This window comes from Epinephelus moara, chromosome 11, assembly GCF_006386435.1.
Source record: "Epinephelus moara isolate mb chromosome 11, YSFRI_EMoa_1.0, whole genome shotgun sequence".
Classification (NCBI taxonomy): Eukaryota; Metazoa; Chordata; class Actinopteri; order Perciformes; family Serranidae; genus Epinephelus; species Epinephelus moara.
This window is the reverse complement of record NC_065516.1, coordinates 31644853-31671762: the sequence shown is the minus strand read 5'-3', so window position 1 is coordinate 31671762 and position 26910 is coordinate 31644853. Positions and strand designations below refer to the sequence as shown.

Below are 26910 nucleotides of genomic sequence, written 5' to 3'. Positions count from 1 at the left end.
ACTTACGTTTTAACAGGTCTGACGCTACTATGTGCCCCGGCTGTATCTAGGCTAACGGCTAACATGCTAACTATTATTTTTATGTCACTAGTCACTTGAAACAAATTTAGGACGATAGGAGACAGGTTGAAATAAACCGAAATTTCCCTTTAAGATTTTGAGTCTGCTTTAACATTATAATCAGCCTTAAAAACACATCACATGTAACATTTGTGTTATTGTAATGTAAACTCTTCCTCATTTCATTGAACCTCTGCATTCACAGAAATATTACCAGGGATATGACCTCAGTTGCAGCTGAAGTCCTGAGCAGCTGGAGAGGAGAGCAAACAGGAGGCAGGGCAGAGGAGTGTGTCAAGCTGTTTGAACTCTATGTCAACAACAGTTCAGGCCTTTGAGATTTCAGAAGAGTGATAAGGATTATAGTCCTACTCCAGCCTCCACACACAGCTCACATTACCAAATAAATTCCTGGTAAAGTTATGATGATTAGAGACAAACACACAGAAACACATCCACAGTGTGAGAGACTGGAAGACACAGTCACAACTCTGAAACCCAACGAGCAGAGGTGAATTAGAGGAGCACACACTTACGGTGCTGTGCAACAAACCCTCACTGTGATTGTAAAGGGAAACACCCACACACAGTCCCACCACCAATACCATCACCCCCACACACACACACACAGATAGCTGAATGTGTGTTACACTCAGGATGTATTTATCAAGAGGGTGTGTTAGCAGCAGCCAGGAAGCGCAGTTAGGGATGTAAAATTTAGATCACCACTCTGATCCAATTTGAATGCACTTGATAAATACCACCGCAGTGTGTGTGTGTGTGTGTGTGTGTGTGTGTGATCTCGGCCTCGCACACTGGCCTTACCCAGAGCTGGTCGGACACTGCAAACTCATCGATCATCATCAGTGCTTCATCGTCCTACACACGAGCAGGCGCGGGAGAGAAGGGACATGTTTGCTGAAGGCTCTGTTGTCCCCAAAATAATGTCATGAGCAAAATACACCATCGAACATTTGGACTCTGATCAATTTTAAGATCCTTTAAGAAGCTAGAAAATATCAATGGTGTAACAGAAATAGCGCTTTCATCAAAGACATCTCCTTTGGTTGGAACAATAGTTGTTATCTGCTCTGCTGTTGGCGTTTGCTTGACTCTGCTGTGTTCTGTATCTGCCTGATCTTCAGCGTTGCTCTTCTTTGATCTAAAATAGGAAATTGACTGAATTGTGTCCTCTGGCTCTGATGAATAGGAGGATGAAAACAAGATCGACTGTCCTTCCCCGTGACCTCTACTCAGCCATCACTTGATTAAAGACATTTTTTTGTGTTTGCCCTGATTCGATTAAAATATCATGCTTTATGTAGAAAACATTCAGCATATCAGATCATCCGCAGCTGCATCAGAAGCAAAACTCTCCCTGACCCTGAATGGACTCAAAACCAAAATCAGACTGCATGCAGAGCTGTGGAGCCGCGCTGAACAAACCCTGATAAGCAGCTGGAAACAAAAACAGCCCCGCTGATGGTGGGTGATGGTGGCTGTCGTGAACATGTCTAAACAGAGAGGTAACGTGTAGCGTCCCACCCTTAACCCTCCCCTCCAAAACCAACAGAGGATGCCAACACAGAAACACAGTCGACATGCAGAAGATGAAATGAGGTTTATTTTGTGAAAAGGTAAAGGACATGCAAACAGACACGAAGGCAAACAGAAGAATGAGAGGTTACATGAAAGATGCAGTACAGAGGAAAGATGTCAGGCAAGATGAAACACAGGCTACGTTACACAGGATGTTAGTCATTACTGTCACTGAGTGCTGACACATAGTCAAACAGTTGCACATGTGTAATTTAGGCAAAACTGGCCTTTTAAATTATTTTAATGTACTTTAATGTTGATAATCTCTTATCACAACTGTTATAGATGTATATTAGATGTTCTAGAGACAAAAGAAACTGCTACATATGGAAGTCCATGGCTGCAAATATTAAAAAGAAATCATTTGTGTAGAAATTTAGTTTTGATTTAAAGCAGTGGTTTCCAACTGGTCCAGCCACAGGGTCCAGATTTCTCCTTAGGCTGCTTTCAGACCTAGAGTCGTCTCCTTTGGTCTGAATCAGGGACTAGTTTCATTACAAAGTTGTATAATTGCCTAGAGTTGGTTCGTGTTCTCACGGCAGCATTTACAAGCGGACCAGATCAAATGCCTTGTGTGAGAAAGCTGCTCTTGATTGGTCAGAATTTCCATGTGGGAAAAATCCAGGAAGTAAAGCAAACGTTGAAGAAGAGTACACTTGCAAGATAAATGTGACACTTTCTAATGTCACAATGGAGGGACAACTACGCAGGTTGATTTTAGCGCTGCTCATCGTGGACTATATTGCTGTCATTGTTCATTTTAGTCAAACCATACAGTTTGAAAACGAGGCGCGGCTCCAACTAGAAAACAATGTTTTGATGCATTGGATGTGCTGAATGTGCATATTAAGGCAGTACAGGAGGAGGTGCACATTAATAATCCTCCAGGACTGTAACATGCTCATGTTTAACCCAAACAATGTGTCATGTGACTGCAGTTGCTTCACATCCAGGTCGGAACACCTTCTCACCACAAACTAACCGCACCAGAGTTCCTTTGTAACCGGACTGAGACCACCTCTTCAAGAAGATCTTGGTCTGGTTATTTTGGTGTCAAGTTGCTGTCCATTACTCACTAGTCTACAGCTAATGTACTTCAAAGTAAAAGCTCTCTGCCGGAAATTCACTGTAGTTAAAAATAAAGTGTGTTTTTTACAAACTTGACACGTTCACGAGTCACATGCGGTCAATTCAGAATGAGCCCACAACCTACTTTTGAACCATGACCCACCAGTTGGGAACCACCGCCAAAGAGAACACTGAAAATCATTTTGCGATTCAGTTTTCATGTACACTTTTAGTTGTAATTCTGTATTTTCAAACATAAAAATGAATATCATGCACACACAAATGAAAATTTACTTCTTATTTTAACTAACTTATTTTATTCAATATCGGCAGCCACACACTTCCATATCCACGGAATGAAAACAGCATGCACCACGAAATAATGTGCGACTGATCCAGATACAACAGTATCTGTTTTACTGCCATGACTGAGATAAATGCAGATTAACTCTTGAGACAGTCCAAGCACAAAAACACGCAACAGCTGTGTGTGAGACAGAACAGAGGAAGGAGACAAAGAGATCAAAGAGAGACAGACATGGACAATACACAACCTCTCTGTTTAGAGATATCCACAATTGTTACCATGTGCCTCTGCAGGTTTCTACTGCATAACTGATTATTTAATGGCTGTGATCCTTCTGACATTCCTGTGACTCTACGGTTACATGTCAGCGAAGAAGATCAAAAGCATCTCCAAAACTCTGTTTAATATACAGCCTGGCTTCAGAGGCTCAGACAGGAAATGCCTGCTGTCATAATGCGACAGTGTGGATCAAATCAAATTACTGAAGTCTCAGTGGTACGTCACTGCCACTGTGTTGGTGCTGCATTCAAGTGTCATCAACACATAGTGTTAGAGTGACTGTTAAAGAGCAGATCTCTGGACGTGTTTGTGTGTTTGATCTTGTTTTGAAGGCGCCATGATTGGAATCTGAACCACAATTTGGATGCTCCTGATAGGTCGGTAGTTCAAACTGCTGCACCATCTTCTACACATGACATGAAAGACAGAACAGCCAGACGACCGCCTGTCTCAGGCTCGTCTGGTGATGTGCTCAGTCAGCAGTGAGTGTGCAGGTCAGGTGGTTACCTTCTTCTTGAAGCTCTGCTCCACCTCCCAGAGCTGAGCGTGCTGCTCGCCGACGGCAACCTTTGCCACATCCTGCTTCTTATTGATCCTGTTCCTCCAGTCGTCCTCGCCGCTCTTCTTCAACAAGGCCACTCTGAAGAGAAGAGGAAGCAGAGGGAGGGAAACATCACAGTTTAGCTCATAATAAAACACAGCTCAAATATACAGTATTCATAAGGTAGACAGTGAGATTCTGAGCTGTGCAGAGGGATTGTTGGATGGGACTCAAAACCTGATTCATATGACGCAACCGACGCCCACCCAAAACAACTATTGATTTAAAATATACTGTTACTGTATCATTAAACTGTGGGTATTGACCTCAGCTCTACTAACAACACTATCAATGTCCAGTGGTGAGGTCAGAAAAGTGTTTGGGGAACTGTCAAACACATTATTTTGGATTTAGTTAAAAGCATGAAATCAATAAGGGGCTAAAAAAACGAACATAATGTTTCTTGGCCCACTGCAGCACTGTGCTGCTTATTTAACTTTACATTTGAGAACAAGGAGAAGACAGAACACAAACCTTATCTCTGCAAAAACAAATTTGTTTTTTTGTGGCTTTTACCTGACACTGGCAACACACCACTGTAATAACATGATGTTTTACTGCTGTCAAACCAGCAACCAAGTTGTGGAACTGGTATGAAAGATTATTTCTGATCTGCATAACAGTCTCTAACAGACACTTTTAGAAATGTGCTTGGGTTTTTTTTTAGCATAGTTTAGCCTTGCCATGACTGGCAACAAGGGGAAATAGACCAGCCTTTCTCTGTCCAAAGCTCAAAAGTTGGTGTTAGCTAGCTCAGCATTTAGCAGCTCACACCAAACAAAACAATCAAGATAAACAGCATTACAGCCAGGAGGAAAATATATTTATTTTTGATTTGGTACTGAACTCTCCTTTTAACTGCCTGTAAGATCACAACCCGTTATTTTGACATCTCAGTTCATCTTTGGATTTAGATTGACATGATTTCAGGTTTGTATGCCTCTGCAAAACAATCAGGCTGCACTTGCAGTTTATATTCATGCCTGTCCAGACTCATATTAGCCAGATTGCCAAAGCCCATTTTGTCATAATTAGCACACACATTCTTGGCCAAACGCATGTCTTGTGAGGTCACAGTGACAATGACCTTTGACTGACAATTTTTTACCAGTTCGTCGATGAGTCCAAGTGAACGTTTGTGCCAAATCCGAAGAAATTCTCTCAAGGTATTCGTGATATATCACATTCACGAGAATGAGACGGATGCAAGGTCACAGTGAACTTGACCTTTGATCTTAAAATCGAATCAGTTGATTGTTCAGTCCAAGTGGATGTTTGTGCCAAATTTAAAGAAATTCTCTCAAGGTATTCATGAGATATCACATTCATGAGAATGAGACAGATGCACAGTCACAGTGCACTTGACCTTTGATTTTCAAAATCTAATCAGTTGATCATTGAGTCCAAGTGGACATTTGTGCCAAATTTGAAGAAATTCTCTCAAGGTACAGTATTCATGAGATATCACATTCATGAGAATGAGACGGATGCAAGGTCACAGTGAACTTGACCTTTGATCTTAAAATCGAATCAGTTGATTGTTCAGTCCAAGTGGACGTTTGTGCCAAATTTGAAGAAATTCTCTCAAGGTATTCATGAGATATCACATTCACGAGAATGAGACGGATGCAAGGTCACAGTGAACTTGACCTTTGATCTTAAAATCGAATCAGTTGATTGTTCAGTCCAAGTGGACGTTTGTGCCTAATTTGATGAAATTCTCTCAAGGTACAGTATTCATGAGATATCACATTCATGAGAATGAGACGGATGCAAGGTCACAGTGAACTTGACCTTTGATCTTAAAATCGAATTAGTTGATTGTTCAGTCCAAGTGGACGTTTGTGCTAAATTTGAAGAAATTCTCTTAAGATATTAATGAGATATCACATTCATGAGAATGAGACAGATGCACAGTCACAGTGCACTTGACCTTTGATTTTCAAAATCTAATCAGTTGATCGTTAAGTCCAAGTGGACGTTTGTGCCAAATTTGAAGAAATTCTCTCAAGATACAGTATTCATGAGATATCACATTCATGAGAATGAGACGGATGCAAGGTCACAGTGAACTTAACCTTTGATTTTCAAAATCGAATCAGTTGATCATTGAGTCCAAGTGGACGTTTGTGCCTAATTTGATGAAATTCTCTCAAGGTGGTCTTGAGATATTGTGTTCACGAGAGTGGGACGTAGGTATGTAGGTATGTTTGTACAGACAAACAGAATACATAATGCTCCTGGCCACAGCTGTCACCAAAGTGGAAGCATAAAAAGCACACACAGAGTAATCAGACTATCATCTCACACAGATGCTATACTATAGACCCAATATAACAGTGCTTAAAATAAGGACAGAAAGCCCTACGTACAAGGTTTCTGTGAGGTCAGCACTTTTTAAAAACTCTCTTTTGCTTTCCTTCAGATTTTATCTCAACCTGTCATAACAACAAAAACATGGAAGCTGCCACGCGCCCTTTAGTCTCATCTGCGAGACTGTTGACACTGAGCAGAGGCAGACAGGCTGCCATTTAGCCGCCACACTTCAAAATACTGTGAAGTTTCTGTATAAACACACTGTCAACAGTTTAAGTACAATTAGACATAACAATCACTTAAAGATGTCAGTGAGCGTAACTGGAGCTGGGAGAGTATTTGACAGGATTTGGTTTAAACATAGTTAAAGAAAAAAAAAGATACTGGGATTTATTTCAGCTCAGGTAAATATAGGCCAAACATTTGGGAAGTGGGCTCTGAGACAACACTGACTTAAAATCTGGGAATATAGTCTTTTAAATGAGTTGTGGAAAACTGGGACTCGACATGAAGCACATGGAAGATAAGATCACTAACTGAAGTATAGTGTGACGAGAACAGAGGTTCAATTATTGAGGCGTCATCTCTGAGCAGGGAGCAGACCAGACCCATAATGGAGGGGTCAGGGTGCTGGCAGCGCCCTCTGCCCCTGTAACAACCACCCTTCTGTGACCCAGTAAGGGGACGTCCTGTTCTTCCCCGGGGGCTCCACAACTACGCCAAAACACAGGATGAAAGTTACACTGAATAGATGTCGCCAGCTGTATCTGGGATACAGATCCTGCCTCCAGGAAAATCCTTCGAAAATGGGAGAAAGTCAGAGACGAGCTGACGTGGTGAAAGAACAAGTTTAGAGAAGTGGAGCAGACTGGAACAGGAAACACACCCTGTAACACCAGTTTACATGGACTGGTATTATGTCATCGATCAATCAGAGTGTGATTGCTGTCTGCTGTGTGGTGCACCAGTCAAACCAGCAGACTCTGCCTATAACATGACATAACTAGACTTATATAATCATTTCAATTGTCCGACACTGAGCTTCAGTTAAAAGTCAAAGTTAAACATGATGAACAACAATATTCAGAATGCACCATCATGAGATGTATTTATTTTCAAACCAACTCAGGTGATGTTCGATAGTTTTCTCACTGTCAAAAACTTCCAGTATTGTACTCTGTGCACCTGAAGCCTAATATATCGTCTTCCTCTGTGCCTTAGAGCTCCATTGTTGTCCAAAAACTATTAAAACACACCAGCGAGCAACATCGCTGCACTGCGTGACATGTTCCTTCAGTATGGATCGACCGATATGGTTTTTTCAGAGCCGATACCGATTATTATGAAACAGAGATACCGATAGCCGATATTTACAACCGATATATGTCTGCTGTAAAAATCATAGTCACACACACACTCAAACTTGTACACACACATAAATTCAGAGACTGTAATGGTAAGGACTACACAGTAGCAGGCTATTTTAACAGCACTCATAACAGTAACTGAGGAAACGCTATCATGAGTAAGAAGACAGCACAGGCAGGATAAAGAACGACATTTTAGATCTTTCAATAAATAGGAAAATAATAAGTTAAAAATAAAAAAAAAAATCAGTAAGGAAGGTGAAGAATATGCCAGATAAAAACAGATTAATAAAAATAAATAAATACACAATAATCATAAATACAAAATTTAAAAAATAAAATGAAAAACAAACAAAAAAAGAAATGAAATAAAAAATAAAATTAAAAAAAAAAAAGATTAAAAAAAAAAAAAAAAGAAATAAAACAAAACAAAATAAAGGAGAGCTCAATTAAAAGCCAGGCTAAAAAGGCAGGTCTTGAGTTTGCTTTTAAGAGCCTACAGTGGTACGTGCAGGCAGTGAGAAGCACATCAGGGGCAAAACACTGCAGCTAAGGAAAACAAAACTGTATATGGGCATATCAGTGGAAAAAATCACAGATACCGATAACCCTAAAAATTCATAATATCGGCCCCGATAATCAGGCTGATTATTCACACTACTGGGAAATATCTTACACTACTGTAAAAATAAAAATATATATTTGTGAGCCTTCAGTGGGAACCAGTGGGCTCGGGCCTGAGAGCAGCAGGCAGGTTAGGGAAGTTGGAAAGTACCACTTCCATACAGGCCTGTCATGATATCTGTATATTGTAATACCCAATATAATTGTCATTTTAAGACCGTTTTATGCCACTGATATAATGATGATATAATAATGCAATTAAACCCTTTCTATGAGCGATGAATTTCTAGTTCAAAATATTCAGACATTTGAATTGAAATGTGAACAAAAAAAAACCACCAAGGCACTGCACTCGCAAGTCTGCAAGTCCGAGAAAACCCTGCTGTGTATTCTGGCACCATGTTGGCTGTAATGGACATTTTCATGTGTATGTTTGCATGTAAGCAAAACCAGCAATATCTTACAATATATGGATATGACCCCGGTAATTATTGCTGACCTCTATCCAAAGCAAATCACTCTGTCTCGCCCTTGTGATCTCATTTTCTGTCTCAATCTGACCCATATTTTAAAAAGAGAAAGAAAGCGAATCCTCTCTTCCGTCAGCCTGAGCTTTGCTGGCTTCATTTACTGTCCAACTGACCCAAAGGAAGGTATATTTTAGGAATTAAGATTAAATGAAAATGTTACACACATAAACAGGATGCACAAACACAAGGAAACAACTCACTCTCAGCTTGAAAACAATCACAGCTCACCTCTCTCTGATGGACATGTGTCTGGCCATCATCGCGTCGCTCATCTCCTCGTCGTCCTCAAACTGAACCAGGCCGTCTGTGTGTGCGTCCGCCGAACCAGCCGCTGCTCTGGGTGTTACCACATTAGACTCCTGCAGCTCTGTGAGCACAGGCAGACAAGCGCACACAACACAGTGAGTCAAATCAATAACTTGGCAGCGACTAGATATATGTTAACATGGTTCCCAGGGTGGATCAGACTTAGAATAGCATCAATTTTCTGCTTTGGAGGGCTTATGTGAAGGGAAGAAAGTTGTTAACAGGGTTTTAAAACACATTCTGCAAACTGATCCATGTATCAAACTCCCTGATATTCCCCGTCTAGGATAACACAACGCTCCAAAAGTTCAACGACTACATAAAAGCACAGTCGTGGCTCTCACAGTGCAAACACCAAACAGCGTGGGAGCAAACATCTTTCATGCTTACCAAGAGGCTCTCGTCTGCATGTGAGAGGCAGCGCAGACACTTCTCAAAGCTTTAAACCTCCCTGCCACGCTGCTAGAAACACTGATGCTCAGTTGTTGCGGCACAACTGCCTGGTTTTGTCTATGACTCCTCAAAACGACGACAATCATACGACTGATTCCGTGCTCTCTGACGAGTTGTGCACCAATACAATCAAAGAGTTTGTCTCGGAGTAAGTACAGCTCAGACACAAAGGAAACCTGAAAACCACAATCTGAATGTGAGAGTCGCAGACAGAGGAAATGCGGTTCAATGAGAAATGCTTGTTGACTGTGGAGTGAAACTGACACTGGCGGTTATTTAGTCTTACAATTTGCTCTTTAAATATTTAAAGTGCTCTTCACTCTTCTATCCAGCATCACTTTTATTTCTTAGATTTGGTTCCGTTAAACGTACAATTTCTGTCGCCATGCATCTCTCAACTAAAACAAGAATAGCAACATAGCAACACCATCACTGCAGTTACTTGCACAACACTGCATAGGATCCATAACGAAAATGTACATACAGACAAAAGCCTAAAAACATTCAACAGTTTCTACAATCAGGCTTCACCTCACCACCTGCGTCGTCAATTTCCCGTCTCCAAAATGTTCGTAAGCATAGGTCAGAGTCTCTCGCATCAAATTTGTTTTCATAGATCACAACTTTTCCATGGGAAGAGTCGTACGCCTCTTTCAGGCCTTGTTTTTGCATATGCAATGATTTTAAATGAGACCCCAGGTGATTTAAACTAGTAAAAACACTGAAGCAGTTCCATGTTAAAAATCAGTGTTTCTGCAACGTTGTTTGGCGTGTCAAATATTTATGAAAATATGCTAAAATGCTACTATTTGCACAACTTGTTTCTTTGGCAACTTAAGATCCAGAAATCCAGAAGTTAAAAACGACGAATATATAAAAAGTGTGAATTAAAAACGTGGCTTAAAACTGGATAAAAAGTCAAATCTTTGCAGCTTGTGGTGGAATACCACAACCCTGACGCATGCGCAGAGGGGATACGATGCACTCACAGGTGCATTTCTCTGGGTTTGAACATTGTGGGAAACATTTTCGGATAATGTAAATACACAACTCGACAAATATATGACATTGGTCTAGTCCAGGAGTAGGCAACCTGCAGCTCTGGAGCCACATGTGGCTCTTTAGCTCCTCTCCAGTGGCTCCCTGAGGCTTTAACAAAAAAAAATATGGAAATGAATAATGGTTATTTTTTAACATTTTAATTTCTATATATCAATGTTGTAAGCCTAAAGAAATTCTTACATTCTCCTCCTCTATATCAAATAATATATGTTTTACCATGTCAACAACTAAACTGTGCGTCAACTGCCTGCCATCTTTTCGTTAAAATTTTGCTGAACCTCGACAGCAGTGGCTGGTTTTAAGTCTTCTTATTGGTTAGCTGTGGAGGCCAAATTCCAAAAAGTAAAAGTCTCGGAATAAAACAGATTTGTTTGCTTTCACTGCCAGCTCTGCAAAGTTAAAGTACCAAACCAGTGCCCTACAGAGCAGCCAGCTTGTGGTAAAACATGAATGAATGCTAATTTAGACCTAAGGCTGTTTTAACTTCATTAAAAGCCTCAAATATGTTTTGCAAATCATTATTATCATTATTTATTTTTGGTCAAAAATGGCTCTTTTGGTAGTTAAGGTTGCAGACCCCTGGTCTACTCATTTTTAGATATTTTAACGTGGAAAAGTAACATATTATATCTTTAAAAGCATGATCACTAACCAATAAAAATCCTTCTTCACGTCATATAATACATGTTAAATCTGGTATCAAAATGCTGACATGACAACATTTTGACAACAGTAACATGCTGATGTTTAGCAGGTATTGCATCCACCATCTTTAGCACCTTCAGCTAACCAGCATCACTTTCTTTCTAATTCTTTTTCCTGTCACTTTGCACAAACAGCTCCTCTGAGTTCCCTCTCAGCTGAGCTGTCCTTACCTCCACTGATGGCCCTGCTCCTCTGGCTGTCCCGGCAGTGTCCGTCCTCCTGCCTCTCCTGGAGCATGTGCCTCTCTGAGCTCTGCACCGCTTTGTCTCCCCACCCCCTGGTCTGCCACTGCTGCCCCTCCTCCTCCTCCTCCTCCACCTCCCTCCTCTCTCTCCCAGTCTGTGGCTGGGGCAGAGCGGCCTGTCTGACCGCTGCTTCAGGAGAGGGCAGCTTCCTCTTCCCTCCTCCCAGATCTGCTACGTCTTCTCCCAGGGACCTCCAGACGGGGCCATCTGGGTGGCGAGGGGGCAGAGCCCTGTCAGAGCTGGGAGCTCGGGTTATGTGGATGTCTCCGGCGTGGTCAGTGGAGACGGTGCCTTCTCTCAGAGCGGAGGGAGATGATGAAGTTGGGGGATCTCCGTAGCGAGAGCCTGTGCCGTTTTGAAGCTGTGTGACAGGGAGGTGGAAGGAGACACGGGCAGAGAGAAGAGTGTGAATGTTTGCCACGGAGGCTGAGAAACAGGTCGCACAAACTGCATGCACACGCACAAAATTTGAGAGACTCACGAGTAATCACCGCCTGTCTGACTCACTGCACTTCCTGAGCATCAAAGGGCAGCCTATCTCGTCAGTCAGTTGCAGCCCACATCACAAAGCCATGCCAGCAACCCCCCCCTACGCACAATGCATCCAGCTGTAGCCAAAAGAGACACTTTCCAAATTCGTAATTTAAGTTTGTGAACTAACCTTCTGACATTTTTGTTGAGCAACAAATGACAAGCAGCAGTAAACATCCATGGACACCACAGAAAAATCTCGCAACATAGAGTCCTTTAACTTCTCAATTCTCTCCCATGCTCCATAAAACAGACGCAGGCTTCAGCGAGCCGATGACAAAAAGCTGCTTTCACTTCATGTGGTGATGAACGAGCGTACAAGTGCTTTGTTTCCCTCTCCTCCACCACAGATGCATCTTTCAAGCCCTCAGCCTGACTGAAATACAACCAGCAGCATCATCCATCCACACACTGCAGCCCCACTGATGAGAACTGAGTCAGACCTTACTCAGAAGCCGGGCAGCGCGCTGCACATTCATAATGAAATCACACAACATGGATACATGATGCCATACAGCATGTGTTCACAGAAATGTACGGTCATTTCTGAGAAGAGTGCCCAAGCCTCCGCGATCTCAGGCAAATGCGTGGTGATTGTTCAGAGGAACCTTACTTGTAGGTGCTCTACTGGGCTGTCACACAGCTCCTGTTCATCCCTGAAGTCTATGTCTGAAGGCTCCTGGAGCGGAAACACGCACATGCTGCAATGCTTGGTTCATAGATTTTTAAAGCAGGAGCATTTTAAACGGCACCTGTGTGACACTCTTTGATTTTTATACACTTAATATTTTCCTGATATCTTTCTTTTTATTTAAAGGAGACTTATTTTCAGTTGACACTTGTATTTTTGGCTCCTATTACAACATGTTTACACTCTTTAATGATCAAGACTGTTATGTGGGACATCTGTATTCACCCTCTGTCCGAAACGCTCCGTTGAAGAGCCTGTCTCTTTAAGACGCCCTCCCAGAAAAGCCCAGTCTGCTCTGCTCAAGGACAGAGTTTATCACATGTTGTAGAGATTGTAAATCCCTTGAAGAAAATGTGATGTTGAGCTATATAAATAAGATTCACATGAACATTTTGGTACCAACTTTTCCATCAAATGATGGACACTTTAGGAAAAATGCACTCGTTTGCTTTCTTGCTGAAACTCAGTGCCTCTAAGGCTGGATAATTTACACATTAACACATTGTTTAATCCATACACACACCCAATTGTAAAAACAGCAGTTTGTAGTTTTACAGGGATTTAAGTAGATAAATATTCTCTCTAAGGCTGCGGTTACCTCCTGAAGTCTCGGCTGGTTGCCTGACGATGATGTCACTGACGGTGATGAAAAGACTTTGGTTATTTTTAAAGTAGCTCCTGCTGTCACTTCAATATAACACAGAAAATCTTTTTTTTTGGTTGGTGTATGGATTAAACAAACCAAATTGTTCGGCTATTCCTTTAAAACTATTTATTTTCAACAACATAAAAATTACACTTTTTAGCCACAAATCATGGTAATAAATTAGAATACCTCAGTTTCCTAAACCTTACAAGTTATGGAAACAGAAACATGTTTTTATTAGCATACAGTAGGGATGCATGATATTGGATTTTTTGCCGATATGCCGATACATAACAACTTATTTGGCCGATAACAGATACTGATATCGATATATCCACTTTTTCCATACCTAATTTTAGTGATCAAGTCTCGTCTGTAGTGGAATTAACACCATATTATGTATGCATACTGTTATCATGATGGAGACATGAAATACAATGCTTTTTAATTCATGTTATATTCAGTAACTGTGCAAATGGAGAAAAAGCATATTGGCCGATACCGATGACGTGTCGATATTATTGTGCATCCCTAGAATACAGAGTCAGAATAATTCTAGTTTAAATGCAGTGAATATGAAGAAAAGGCAGATATTCTATGTGATAAACCTGCAAATGATTGTTCTGCTCGCCTACCTGCGCCATATCTCCCAGTGTGATGGGTTGTGTCTGGTAGCGAGCGTTGGCCCTGCGCTGGCGTGTGTCCCCTCTGGTGCGGGTGACCCTGATGGGGGGCTGAGCCAGTCTGTTGAACAGAGCCATCTTTTCTGCCAGGCTGAGGGTGCAGAGGTCAGGCTCATCCTGACCCCCCTGACCCTGGCTCTGGTCTTTTCCCTCCACTGTGGACACGGGCTTAGAGCTCTGGACCTCCCGGGTCTCCTGCATCTGCCGGACCTCCTTTACCTGCTGGGCCTCCTGCTGCCTTCGTGTCTCCTGCGCCTGATCCCGGGCGGCTGCGCTCTGCTGCGAGGATGCCTGCAGGCTGAGGGTGGGAAGACACCCGAGAGACAAAGACGTAGGAGAAAGGGAGACGTCTTGTAAGCATGGAAGGAGCTCATGCAGGCCGGCAGGTGGCATGCTACATGTCAGGCAGCAGTGTGAAGTTGTGTGCGTCTAATGACAATGACATCCAGAGCTATAAAGGGTTGTTACACACAAGTGACTCATGCCCACCACAAAAAACACTCGGTAAAGTCATGTAGTTTCCTCCAATCACACAGGAGGGCACCACAACTCAAAGAACACTGTGCATTAGGACTTTACATTAACAACTCGTATCCATTCACTTTCTGTGGGCTAAACTGTGCTCGTGAGAACACCACTCTGACAGAACACTGTGCCGTGATGTGTGAGCAGCATTCAATACAGATCAATCATGTTAGTCACACACTGTGGGTCGGCGTGAGCATTCAAATCCGTGCCATGTACCTGTATGGCGGGACAGTGCTGCAAACTAGGGTGGGGCTAGGGACGCGTGCCCCAGCAGTGTGCACAGTCACCGTGTGTGGCACGTGAGAGGGGACGCTACAGTAGCGAAGGACACAGACACACAGAGAGGTGACAGAGACAACACACAGGTGACAGAGGAGATGAACCAGGTGACTTCCAGGTAATAAGGAAAAGGTTCATTCAAGCTTAAGGAGAGGAATACGAAGCATGTTGAGGTTTAGAAGGTGTTCAGGGAGATGGCTGGAGGCTTTCAACAAAATTTCATTTCAGTATTCACGAAGAATTTCAATGAAATTTTGAAATGTGTCAAGGGAAAAAATGTGATGGATTAGCCCTCAGGCTGACAACATAAAAAGTGTTGCTGCATCATAAGCTTGTGAAAGTTTAAAATATTTGAAAGGTAGCTTCAACCAAACTTCTGCCTCCACCCCCAGCAACTAAGGTGGTTGGAATTTTGCTGACTCACTACACTGGAAAGTTACATTACAAACTCAACAGAAATTCATCTTGTCAGAATCAGTGTCCCCTGGCACTCTGGATGATTCACACAACCTGCTGTTCACAGTTTACAAAGGGACTATTTCTGCAGTGTTCCAAAAGTGTAATCCAGAACAATGGTACGATTATAACCTGAAACAGATGTTCCTGTTCAATTTTCCAAATCTGTAGTTACTTTCAGTGCTCACAATCAAAATCCCGTTTGCTTTCGCTGTATTGGGGTGGCAGCAGAAATCTCAGATCTCCGAAAATGTAGCTAGACACCAAGAGGGGTGAATGAGAATGCTTTTGTACTTCAGGTAAACTGAGCCTTTAAAGCACTTAAGTTGTGCTTAATTCAAAGGAATAGTTCGCCATTCCTTCACTTGCCCTCCTCCTGAGAGTTGCGATGACAAGATTGACACCACTCTCATGTCTGAGTGTTAAATATGAAGCTAGCTATCTCAAGAGTTAGCCTAGCTTAGCATTAGACCGAAAGCAAGAGGAAACCGCGAGCCTGTCTCTCTTGACATCTACATGGACCTCTAAAGCTCACTAAGTTGCACACTGTATCTAGTTTGTAAGCAAAAAGAAAGGTAAAATGGCAAGTTGTGGTTTTATGAGTCTAATTTTTTATATTTGAAAACTTGTTTATTTTAATTTATGCATCAACTGTCTATGCCCTCGCCTCTCCTTCTTGCCTTTGTACAGAGCCAGCAGGGACACAGTGGCCACTCTGACCACCTTAAAATGAACTCCAGGTATGTCACCGACGGCATGACCTTTACACCCAAATCCTCAATGAAGTTGAGGCAACCGTTGTTGGCAATGAAGGCAATGATCTTATTGCCGCTCTTAAAGGGATGTTTTTAGCCTACGGACGAGCAGTATGGAGATATTTTGTGGTTTCAATTATGTGTTTTTGCACGTTTGAATCTGGAGCGCCGTCAGCCTCCATTAGGTGGAGTTGTGTTGCTACCTCCTCTCCCCTTGGATCTCCGCAAGGGATGTGAGGACTCTAAAACTTCACCTGAGCCTCCCTCGGCATATGGGTGAGTAGATAATGGCTGAATTTTCATTTTTGGGTGCACTATCCCTTTAATGAGCTGCACTCTCAAACACTTCCTAATGGCAGAGTTGGCCCGCTTAGCCTCAACACCAACTTCGTCAAGGATGACGCCCCTGGTGTGGGAGGCTCCTCTGAAGGGATTAGCCTGCAGGGCTGTGCCGTGTTTATTGAGCCATTTCTGCTCACGGCAGTGGTTAAGAAGTTTCTTGGCTGTGCGCAGACCACGACACTTTCCCATGATTGCAGAACCAAGCCTTTACCATGCTTTAAGTATCTCTTGGTGACCAGCAGCCGGGGCAGTGACTGCCAGTCTTCCAGTCTTTACGCTAAGCTAAGCTAAGCTAAGCTAAGCTAAGCTAAACTAATCCCCTCCTCTAGCTCCATACTTGCACACAGACCTGAAAGTGGTATCAGTCTTCTCATCTAACTCAAAGAGGTGCATTTCCCAAAAATGCTAAACTATTCCTTTAATTCAGCATTACACAAAGTAACTTGAGACTTACGTGGCAGCGATGACGACCTCCTCGGTGGTGACAGGCTGAGTTCTGGATCGGTCTTGTGTCCGTCTTAGTCTCCTGTCCACCGCTGCATTCCTGGAGCGAAGTTTAGGAGCTCCGCCATCAATGCTTTTCTCCAGTTCCTGGATGGAGACGGAGCAAATGTGGAAAATCAATGGAATATTTCACATTTCCTTAACATCAGCAGGATTATCTGGGAACACAGTTCACAAATTGTTGTGACGTTAAAGTGACAGATTGTTGAAACATGGGCTTCACACACTGACAAGGCAATATGTGCACTTGATAAAGCTTGATGACTGAACTGGATATTGAATTAGATCAAATTAGCATAACAGTAATTAAAGACAGATTGACTACATTAAAATCATATCTATTATCAAAGCTGTTGGAAATGTGAGTATCTCCTGAGACTGCAGGGGTGTTTGAGGTCAGTTCCACAGATGTGCGGTGAAATGTGCTCCAATCAAAGGCTTGTTCCGGTGCATTGCCTGTGCTGAAACCAAGTCAGTATTTCCAAGTCTTCATCTCTAAATCCTCACAGTAAAGAGAGGATAGAAAATAAAAATGTGACAGTGTTTGTGTCGGTGATTAGAAGCACATTTCTCTGTGCTTGGTGTCTGGAACCAGTAAAACAATCTGTAGACATAAGAGGACAAACAGGCGATAGTCAAAGCTCACCCTGAAGAGAGAGCGCTTGGCTGCTACGCTCAGCTTGGCCCGTTCATCGAGCTTCTCTTCATCAGCTAAAGAGAGAGGCAGAGAGGGAAGAGGATAATGACATTAGACACTTTGGATGTACTGTATGATGTTTGTAGCCATCAAGGACATACTGAGGAACCTTTTCCCAGATGATTCTGGTTTAACTGTCTGCTAAGTCAAATGGGGATAAAGTGATTCAATCAAGCAGCTCTTCTAGACTTTCGAAATGTTATCGGACCGAATGGATCAAATCCCAATTGTCTCTGCGTGGGGTTGTGACGCCCCTCAAAATTAATCTCTTTCCCAATGTAAGTCTATAGGACAAAGGCTTTTTAGGCCCAAAGGCATCAAGTGACGGACCTGGAAGTTGTAGTTACACCGTTTGGCCACTATGTCAAATTGGCTTCAAAGTCTGACACACTTCCTGAGGATCTGGGGCCGTATTCACAAAGGCTCCTAATACAAAGAGCTGCTCCTAGAGACGAAAGGATGGCAACTTTTTCTTAGAATTTCCCCTTAAAGTTGAGACAAAAGATAAAAGTTATTCACAGAGCATCTTACAGCTTAACTGTTAGGAGCAGGGAGGAGGACTTTTAAGAGGCTTAAGAGTTTCTTAATCAGAAGAGAAATTGGTGGAGACACAAAGAGGTCGGAGAAATATTCTCCAAACGCTGGATGACAGTGGGTTAATGAAATGCTATGAAATTAGGGATGTGCACACATTTCCCACCTAACACCTCCTCACTAAAGGAAAAGTTTCTGTTGCTCTGAGAACTTTCCTCAGTCACTCCTGAGCTAGGACTCCTTATTGAAATGTTTAGGCAAAGTTAGGAGCTCTCTGAGAGTGTTCTCAGTTTGTGAATACGGTCTCTGGTCTTACAGGAAAACCTAGATACTTAAAATGGTGGAAGATATGACTATTTAACACTTATATTTGAGTTTTAACTGCAGCATCCTGTTTTCATGTGGCAACGTTTGACCAGTAAATGCAGGTTGTTCTTATGCACCAGAATCTGTTTCCCGATGAAAGGTAATGCACAAAGATCTGAACGTATTTCACGTAATTAGTTCATAGTCCTACCTACTTTACCCTGGGACTTCCCTCAGGAGACTGTGTTCAGAGTAATTTTAAGGTACGTCCTCATCGTGTTCCCTAAACAAAACCGCAGTAACTTTACGTTTATTCTGTAACTTTATGTTAAGAGTGTTTCGTCATTCATGGGCAACTAATTCGTACGATATCATACAAACTGTTTGTGCATTTCTGTAAGATACCCCAACGAATCGTAGAATGGGGATACTTTGAATATTGTCAGCAAATTCACTGCTGAGGTGCAAAACTCCACCGATATCCAACTAATTTGCAATTATGTCTCAGAAATATTCCATCGATTGTGAGAAAAGAAGATCCTCTTTTCTAAGCAACAAATTTGTTTATGTAATGTACTTCAAATCCACTGATAACCGTCATTATGTGTACTTTCATTCCTACTCAGCAGCAGCACCATCTGGCTTCATAGCTGGGAGCAAAAACAAACCACAAAACCTGTGACTGGCGTCATTGAGGAGACTCTGCAGAGCTAGACAGGTGCGAGAGGCATGGCTGCGCACACACACACAAACATACTCTCTCTGCAAGACACATGACATGACATCACCAAACAGCTATTCCCTTTGACTGACGCCGCTGTGCTGAGCTCTGCTCCCTCTAATTCTCCTCAGTGCAAAAAGCGTCTCAGCTGAGTGTGTGCTTATAAGAAGCAGATGAGCTGGTTCTGCCCTCAGTGGAGCTGCTGTGCTTTTATGCTACTGTGAGCACCAGTAACGACTCTATAAACTCCACTTCAACATGTTGTGCTTTCCTTTAAAAACAGAGATTTGAGTCATTTGGCCTCCACCCTTGTGTCTATTCTTGAAGCTTTGACATACTGGAAAGTCACATTTTATTCATTTGTGGTCGGCGGCGAACATAAAGCATGAGATAATCATGTTGTTTTCATTGGCAGCTGTACACATGGACTAGATATTGTTTAGAGCAGTTAAGTATTGACCACTAGATGACAGATAACAGTACCTGTCCCATGCTGAAACCCTGCAAGTATAACTCTAACCCCATTTAACTGAAATGGAAAGCAGCTCAACTGAAACTTAATTAGATACTTTTAACATCACCATGATCTCATTAACTGAGCCCATACAAACACAAAGACTGAAGAAATTCAATTTACTCAGAGAGCTGTTGTGGTATCTGTGAGTTACGAGCCCTCCAGTCAGTTTTTGGGGACATTCTAACCTTTAAAAGAACCTTAATACAGCCTGAATATTTGCTTTTAATAGCATTACCTCACAAGTCAACACTAAACCACGAAACTGAAAACATAGTCCACATATGACTCATTAGGCACAAACAAAATAGCACCACACAAGACCGCCTACACTGAGACCAAGTCATGATCAAGACCAGAGGGAATCAAGATTGAGACAAGACCAAGACTTTGAGGTGTTGAGACCAAGTCAGGACCAAGACCAAGGCAGGGCGAGACCGAGTGGAGATGAGCTCAGTGCGAGTCTCTCACTGCAGGATACACAAATGTGGAACATGCAAACTGTAGGAACTCAAGTCAATTCTGAAAGATCCACACTCGTAAAAACAAAAGCAGATTCCTCTTTATTCATCTCTTTTATGTTGTATGTGTATATGTCTTGATTAAATAACCAAAATGCATTGCAGAGGTAATTTTACGTGGGATTTTTCCTTTGTTTTCTATGAACGAACAAACAAACATAACCAGTAAGGAGCTAAAATCAACTGAGCCATCATTATGCAACACTCCTTTTTTGCACAGCCAACTTAGTGAAATCCCTGCAGTTGTGGTCTTGGCTGGTCTTGAAATGAATCCCAAGTCGTCTTTGTTCGAGACCGAGACAAGGCTGAGTAAAAATACAGTACAGAGTCCGAGATGAGATATTCAAAAAGTGGTCTTGAGACAAAGACCAATCTTGAGTAGTGCAACACTTCTTCTACTGTCATGAATGTGCCATCAAACTAAACATGGGACAATATGAAAATTTCATGTCATGATAATCCTGGCTAAAATAATTCACCATATCATCCCGATTTTCATCAAAATATGCTAAAAACTCTTAAAATGGCACTAAAATTAGGGATGCACGACACACATCAGGCTGATAAATTATCGGCCCGAAAATGAGAAATTAATATTATTATCTGTCATTCCAATAATAAAATTATAGCTCATTAATAGAGTCGATAATACACAAGCACAGCATGCTAACTAGAGAGCCACACATGTTGTCGCCAGTGTGGACTTTTCCACTGTTTTTATTTTCACAGGACCGTCCCCAGAGCTGCTGCCCTCCCAGCGAACGATCAGTTCAACGTCTGCACAGTTAGTTTGAGCTAACACAGCAGCAGCAGCAGCTAACATCCAACACCGAGCTGTTAAATGTTCCCCGGTGAAGGCAACACGTCTTTATTTATTTATTTATCTATCCATCTATTGATTTTATTTACTAATATTATATATATATTTTTTTTATTATACACCCCCCGTTTCTCTTTGTAATTTCCTTTTTCCTTAATCTCTCTCTCTCTCTCTCTCTCTCTCTCTCTCTGACTATATTATTGACTATATTTTTATATATATGACTATATTATTGTTGTTGTTATTATTATTATTATTATTATTATTATAATTATTATTATTACCGTTACTGTTGTTGCTATTGTTATTATTATTATTAGTATCATTGGTAGTGGTATCAGATTATTATTCCGTATTACGCTGACCCAAGTGTTATTTTTATTTTCTGTTTATTTATTAATTTACTTATTTATTTTTCACAGCACTTTTTTTGTCTTTATGTTCTTGTCTTATGTGTTTCTGGGGTCCTTGTTATGGGCACACGTTTGTTATTGTTGATTGTTATCGTCTTATCATGTTTTTGCACATAAAATTAATTTTAAAAAAAATGTTCACAACAAACCACACTGACACCAGAACGGCTTGACTCTGTCGTTAAATCTGTTACTAACGCTTAGGTAACATTCACTGTGTGATGTCCTTTAACTTGGAAACATTTGCCATGTGACGCTAACAGCTACTCTCTTATGATAGTGAATCAATACGCTGCCTGCAGCTCCACAATAAAATCAGAGTTTACTCATTTTGAATAGTGAACTAAAACTGGAAAATCAAATTTTGGCAGGTCAGTGTTGATACTGTGGCAGGCTGCCACAAATAAATCAATATATAGGAAACAAACCTTTATTTTTTGTACTGAAGGATGAACTTACTTCAGTTACTTGTGTATAATACGTGGATGATATGTTGGTATATGTCTGATTTGACAGATTATATCAAAGAGTTTAATTTGAAATCGGGCAAAACACTCAAAAGCCAAAGTCTGATTGTGAAGATTTTGATTGATGTACATTACCAAATACATAAATAAATAAATACTGTAGTGATGTCAGTGAGATCTGGTTAGATCAGGGTAGCTTCATCATTCATCTTTGCTCACTACATCTAAGCCTCTCTTACCCTCAGGTGTGCATACACTTCAGGTTATAAAGTTCTTTTTAAAATACAAAAATGTGAAATTATTGGTTATCGAAGAAGGTAATTATAAGTTATCAGTATCAGCTGAACTAAACTAAAACATACTGGAATCACTTTAACTTACATTCAGTAAAGAAACAAATATTGTTATTGCCTCACAGAGAGGACACGTCTTTTTTTGTGAATTAAACTATTTAAAATGGCATCTTATCTTGTTTGTAATATGCTACTGCTGATTGAGACCTTTTCTGTTTTTTGAGGTTGGTGCATACACACTTTTTGCATTGTCTCTTTTACTGTTGGTTACCCAGAAGTCTCTTTAGGTGCTGCTAGACACAATATTCAGTATTATTCCATTAATAGAAATTCACCACCATCAACTTACTGTATATCGTCCCATCCTGACATCATACATTATGCAACTGGAGCTCTCAGCCAAGTAATCTCATTGGTCAAACACATACTACACCCATGCTGATAATTCCACTAAAGCTAGCCATGCTTAATCAATTACTTCACCAACACTTGTGAACAGAGGCTGCAGCAGTTCATTAGATTACGTGTCTATACAGGGCATGTGGTTGCTTTAATGTGTTGAGTGCAATAAATCCTAAATGTCTACAGCTGTGTTTATCAACAGATACACATGCAGTCCAACAATTTACGACTAAATGTGTGTCCACTTCCTGCTACAGATAGATTCTGAAAACTACTGAACAACCTTCAGATCTATGTCAAGTCAAGTTTTGTAGAAAAAATGACTTACCTTCAGCAGAGGCAAGATCTGAACTCACACAGGACCTTCAGAAGTACACAGAGAAAAAGACAATTAGCAAAAGCCAGTAGGACGCATGCAACAATGCACTGCTCAGTAATATTAAAGGGTGCTGAGTGGTTAGAGACAGGAGGCAGAAGGCTAGTTACAGGAGTGAAAAGCAGTCGTTTCTGTTGTGCTGGAAATGTGACAGCGAGTGTTAGGAGAAGAAATTAAAAAGGGAAACACAGTCGAGTGAAGCAGACTAAGCTGGAGAATTAGACGGCATTACAGAAGTCTGTTCGGTTCCATGGTCTCAGGGAGTGATTACCAACAAAGGCCAATTCATGCCTCCTTGGTATGGTCACATGTGAAGACCACTGCCAAGGTCCAATCAGACGGACCTTTGGCCTTTAAGCTTCCCTGTTTGCTAATGTTGTTAGAGTGGAAATCGAGGAGAAAGCGAGTGTGTACATGTCTGTGTGTGTTACGCCCACTGGCCTGTGGTAAACTGTGATCCAGCTCATGGTATTAATCTGATTATTGAATTACTACAAGCTATAGAATTATTTATGGCGCACTAAACAGTGTATACATGATGATTAATCAGTGTCGTGCACCAAAACCTGATTGGAATCAACATTTCTGTGCATCAAAGATCATAAAATCAACATTGTGACGTGATGTCTTGGACATGCATGATCATATGGATATTTCCCAGCATTCCTCACTCTCAGCCATGCATTCTTGAGTCCAGAGCAGTACCTATCAGTCTCCTGGCGCTCAGCAGAAGTGATGGGCTGCGTCCTAAACCTCTCTGAGGTCTTTCTACTCTCCCCGGGATAGATATACTGCCGGGGCCTGCGCCCCCTGTCCCTCTCCCCTCTCCTTGGGGCCTCGTAGCCTGCGAGCGCCCCGTCCCCTTCAAGCTCACTGGAGGGGCCGCCCGAGGAGAGGGAGCGACAGATAAGAGTACCAAAGGGAAGAGACAAAACAGCAACGTGAGGGAGAGATAGAGAGGGACTGGTAGCAAAAATGCAAATAGCATAAAAAAAAAAATAAAGCAGAGGTGTAGGTTACAACAATCAGCCCCAGGTCCTGGTTTTATATCAGTTACCTGAGCAAGACCATGCAGATTTATTAGTGGTTAAAGCATGCACACATTCATTGGGACAGGTAGAAACCAAACATGTCACAGCGCCAATAAAGAACAAAACATCATAGCGAGCGCAGTGTTAGGAGATTAATGCCTGAATGCCATGTCTACAGATTAGAAACTATGCTGATGTTGACTTCACTCCAGCCTTAGTTGCTTGTTAGTAGCCAGCCGATGTCAGGTAACAAGCATCAGAGTGAGTTTTAGAGAAGCCAGCCAGTGAGTAGCAGCGGTGCAGCGTTTGGCTTTGCAACCTACAGCTCGTTCCTGCGGCTGGTCGGAGGAGTGGTGGTGCTCTCCATGTAGGAGTGTCTGAGCTGGGCCACAGACACCCGGCTGTCCTGGTGACTCTCTCTGTTACCAAACCCGTCGCCCTCCCTGACCTCTCTGGGGTCGTGGGTGTGGTGCTGCAGGTTCCTTTGACCTGCCCCAGCGTCTGACACCAAGCGGCTCAGGGCTGTGTTAGAGGTGGAGCTTCCTTGGCCTGCATGTGGCGCTCTGGGCTGGACGTGGGTGGCAGCCATCCCTTTTTGGATATAGATAGCATTGTCCCGCTCTCTGTGCCTGCTCTCTGATGCTTGCAGACGGGAGGTGTGCTCTGTGTCGTCCCGCCTGGCTCTGCCTCGGTGTCCTCCTCTTGCAGGATCCTCTGCCTCAGCTTCCCTTGCCTGGCTGAGACTCAGCGCCCTGGACATCCCTAGATCCTCTTCTCCTCTTCCTCTGCGTGGGTCCTCAGTGCTCCTCTCCCTGCGGCGGATCTCAGAAGGCAGCACTGCTTTCCTGCTCCTCAGAAGACCCTCTGTTTTCACATCCTCTGACTCGTCTGTCTCTTCCTCCTGCTGCTGCTGCCCAGCTCTGGATGTGGGACCAGTGGCCATGGACAGGTAGCTGGGGTAACCGCTAACTTCTTGTCCTCCCTGTGGTCCACCTCGGGTGAGCTGAGCCTGGGGGTGATGGTGGGGATGGGAGTAAACCTGGTGGGGGCCTGGTGGGTCTGTGTGGTGGCGTGTAGAGGTTTGAGCCTGGTGTTGAAACTGTCTGCGGTACACCGGGGCTTCTGTAACATTTCCCAGCTCTGGGCTCCTCTGGCGACCCTCCTCCCTGGCAAGCCTCTCTCTAACTCTGATTCTTCAGGGGAACAAAGGGCGGGTTAACATTTGTATTACATGAACACTCACAGCACACGTCTCCTTAACTCATGAAGATGACTCCTGTACTTGATCTGATAAAAAGAGCAGACAAACACAGCACTCAACTTCTACGGGTCGCCTGTCTGCATGAAGGGAGGAGCTGATTCTTTCTCTTGTTTGATATCAGGGCTGGGTACCAAACCGCAATGTTTCTTTAAAATTAAGTACTACAAATTGTCAAATATTTAAAGTTCACATTGTTTGATCAAATAGTTTCTAAATTTTGCTAAGCTTAAAGTGACAGTTCAGCTCAAAATCAACAATTCATATTTGTCCTTTTACCTGTGGTGCTATTTATTAATAAAGATTGTTTTGGTGGTGGCACAGTGGTGCAGTGGTTAGCATTGTTGCCTCACAATAAGAGGGTTCCTGGTTCAAACCCCAGGTTGGGGAGCCCTTCTGTGCGGAGTTTGTTCTCCCTGTGTCAGTGTGGGTTTCCTCCAGGTGCTCCAGCTTCCTCCCACAGTCCAAAGACATGCAGGTTAATTGGTGACTCTAAATTGTCCGTAGGTGTGAATGTGAGTGTGAATGGTTGTCTGTCTCTATGTTTCAGCCCTGTGATAGTCTGGTGACCTGTCCAGGGTGAACCCTGCCTCTCACCCAGTGTCAGCTGGGATAGGCTCCAGCCCCCCTGCGACTCCTAACAGGATAAGCGGTTATGGAAAATAAATGAACTACACCCTCCATCCGTATCACAGCTCAAAAGGAAGTGTGCATCTACTCACCAGAGACACGAGCTTGTGAAAGCATGAGATGTAAACATTAATGTTGTCCCCCTAGGTTTGCTAGGTGAACTAGCAGTAGATGCTTTCTTCTGCGCAGTGATATGGTTGGCAGGTGTGGTTTGGCAAGAAGAAAATAGTTCCTACATGAACTCATGACAAGGTCTGTGGATTATCTTGAGTAACCAGGTCATGATCTTACTATATGATGACGAAAACTGTCTGTGTGTTCCACGTTTTTCTCCTCACTGACTTGGTCAATCCATGTGAAATTTGGCACAGTGGTAGAGGGTCATGGGAGGATGCCAATGAAGCAATATTACATCAATTGGCCAAAGGGGGACGCTATAGCAACCGATTGAAATTGCAAACTTTGAATGGGCATATCTCATGCCCCGTATGTCGTAGAGACATGAAACTTTGCACAGAGATGCCTCTCCTCATGAGGAACACATTTGCCTCAAGAACCCATAACTTCCGCTTATATAGATTTTCCGCCATTTTGAATTTTTTGAAAAACACTTCAAATGGATCTCTTCCTAGGAAGTTTGAGCGATCTGCATGAAACTGGGTGAACATAATCTAGGGACCAATATCTAAAGTTCCCTCTTGGCAAAAGTTGGAAAACTTACTAAAACTGAGCTTCTATAAGGCAATGAATATTGCGGAGGGCGTGGCTCATCACATAAAGGTGTATAACATCTCAAGGGTTTCACCCATCACCACGCAACTTTGTAGGCATATGACCACACATAATCTGAGGGGACCCCTCCATTATTGACCCCATCAAACAAAATGGGGGCGCTAGAGAGCTCATTTCTTATCTAGGCCTAACCGCCATATGGATTTTTACTAAACTTGGTAGATATGTAGAACAGGACGCCTCAAGGTGACTGGAGAA

At 42.4% G+C, this 26910-nt stretch overlaps 1 protein-coding gene and 1 pseudogene across 4 annotated transcripts in view; both read right to left on the bottom strand.

Annotated features, from left to right (window-relative positions):
* The window catches only part of svila (supervillin a), a 68921-nt gene that overhangs the window by 23047 nt on the left and 18964 nt on the right, over positions 1-26910 (bottom strand). For 2 of the 4 annotated variants that reach the window (XM_050057303.1, XM_050057304.1), the window contains exons 7-17: positions 24356-25225; positions 23707-23874; positions 22954-22988; positions 17584-17648; positions 16888-17024; positions 14818-14913; positions 14026-14371; positions 11448-11883; positions 8980-9118; positions 3821-3953; positions 886-939 (exon numbers count right to left, since the gene is read on the bottom strand). In XM_050057303.1, the coding sequence (XP_049913260.1) occupies positions 886-939; positions 3821-3953; positions 8980-9118; positions 11448-11883; positions 14026-14371; positions 14818-14913; positions 16888-17024; positions 17584-17648; positions 22954-22988; positions 23707-23874; positions 24356-25225 (2479 nt within the window). The remainder of the gene's footprint in view (positions 1-885; positions 940-3820; positions 3954-8979; positions 9119-11447; positions 11884-14025; positions 14372-14817; positions 14914-16887; positions 17025-17583; positions 17649-22953; positions 22989-23706; positions 23875-24355; positions 25226-26910) is intronic. The other 2 variants (XM_050057305.1, XM_050057306.1) reach the window with 2 other exon arrangements.
* Positions 15967-16622, bottom strand: LOC126398132 (40S ribosomal protein S23-like; annotated as a pseudogene).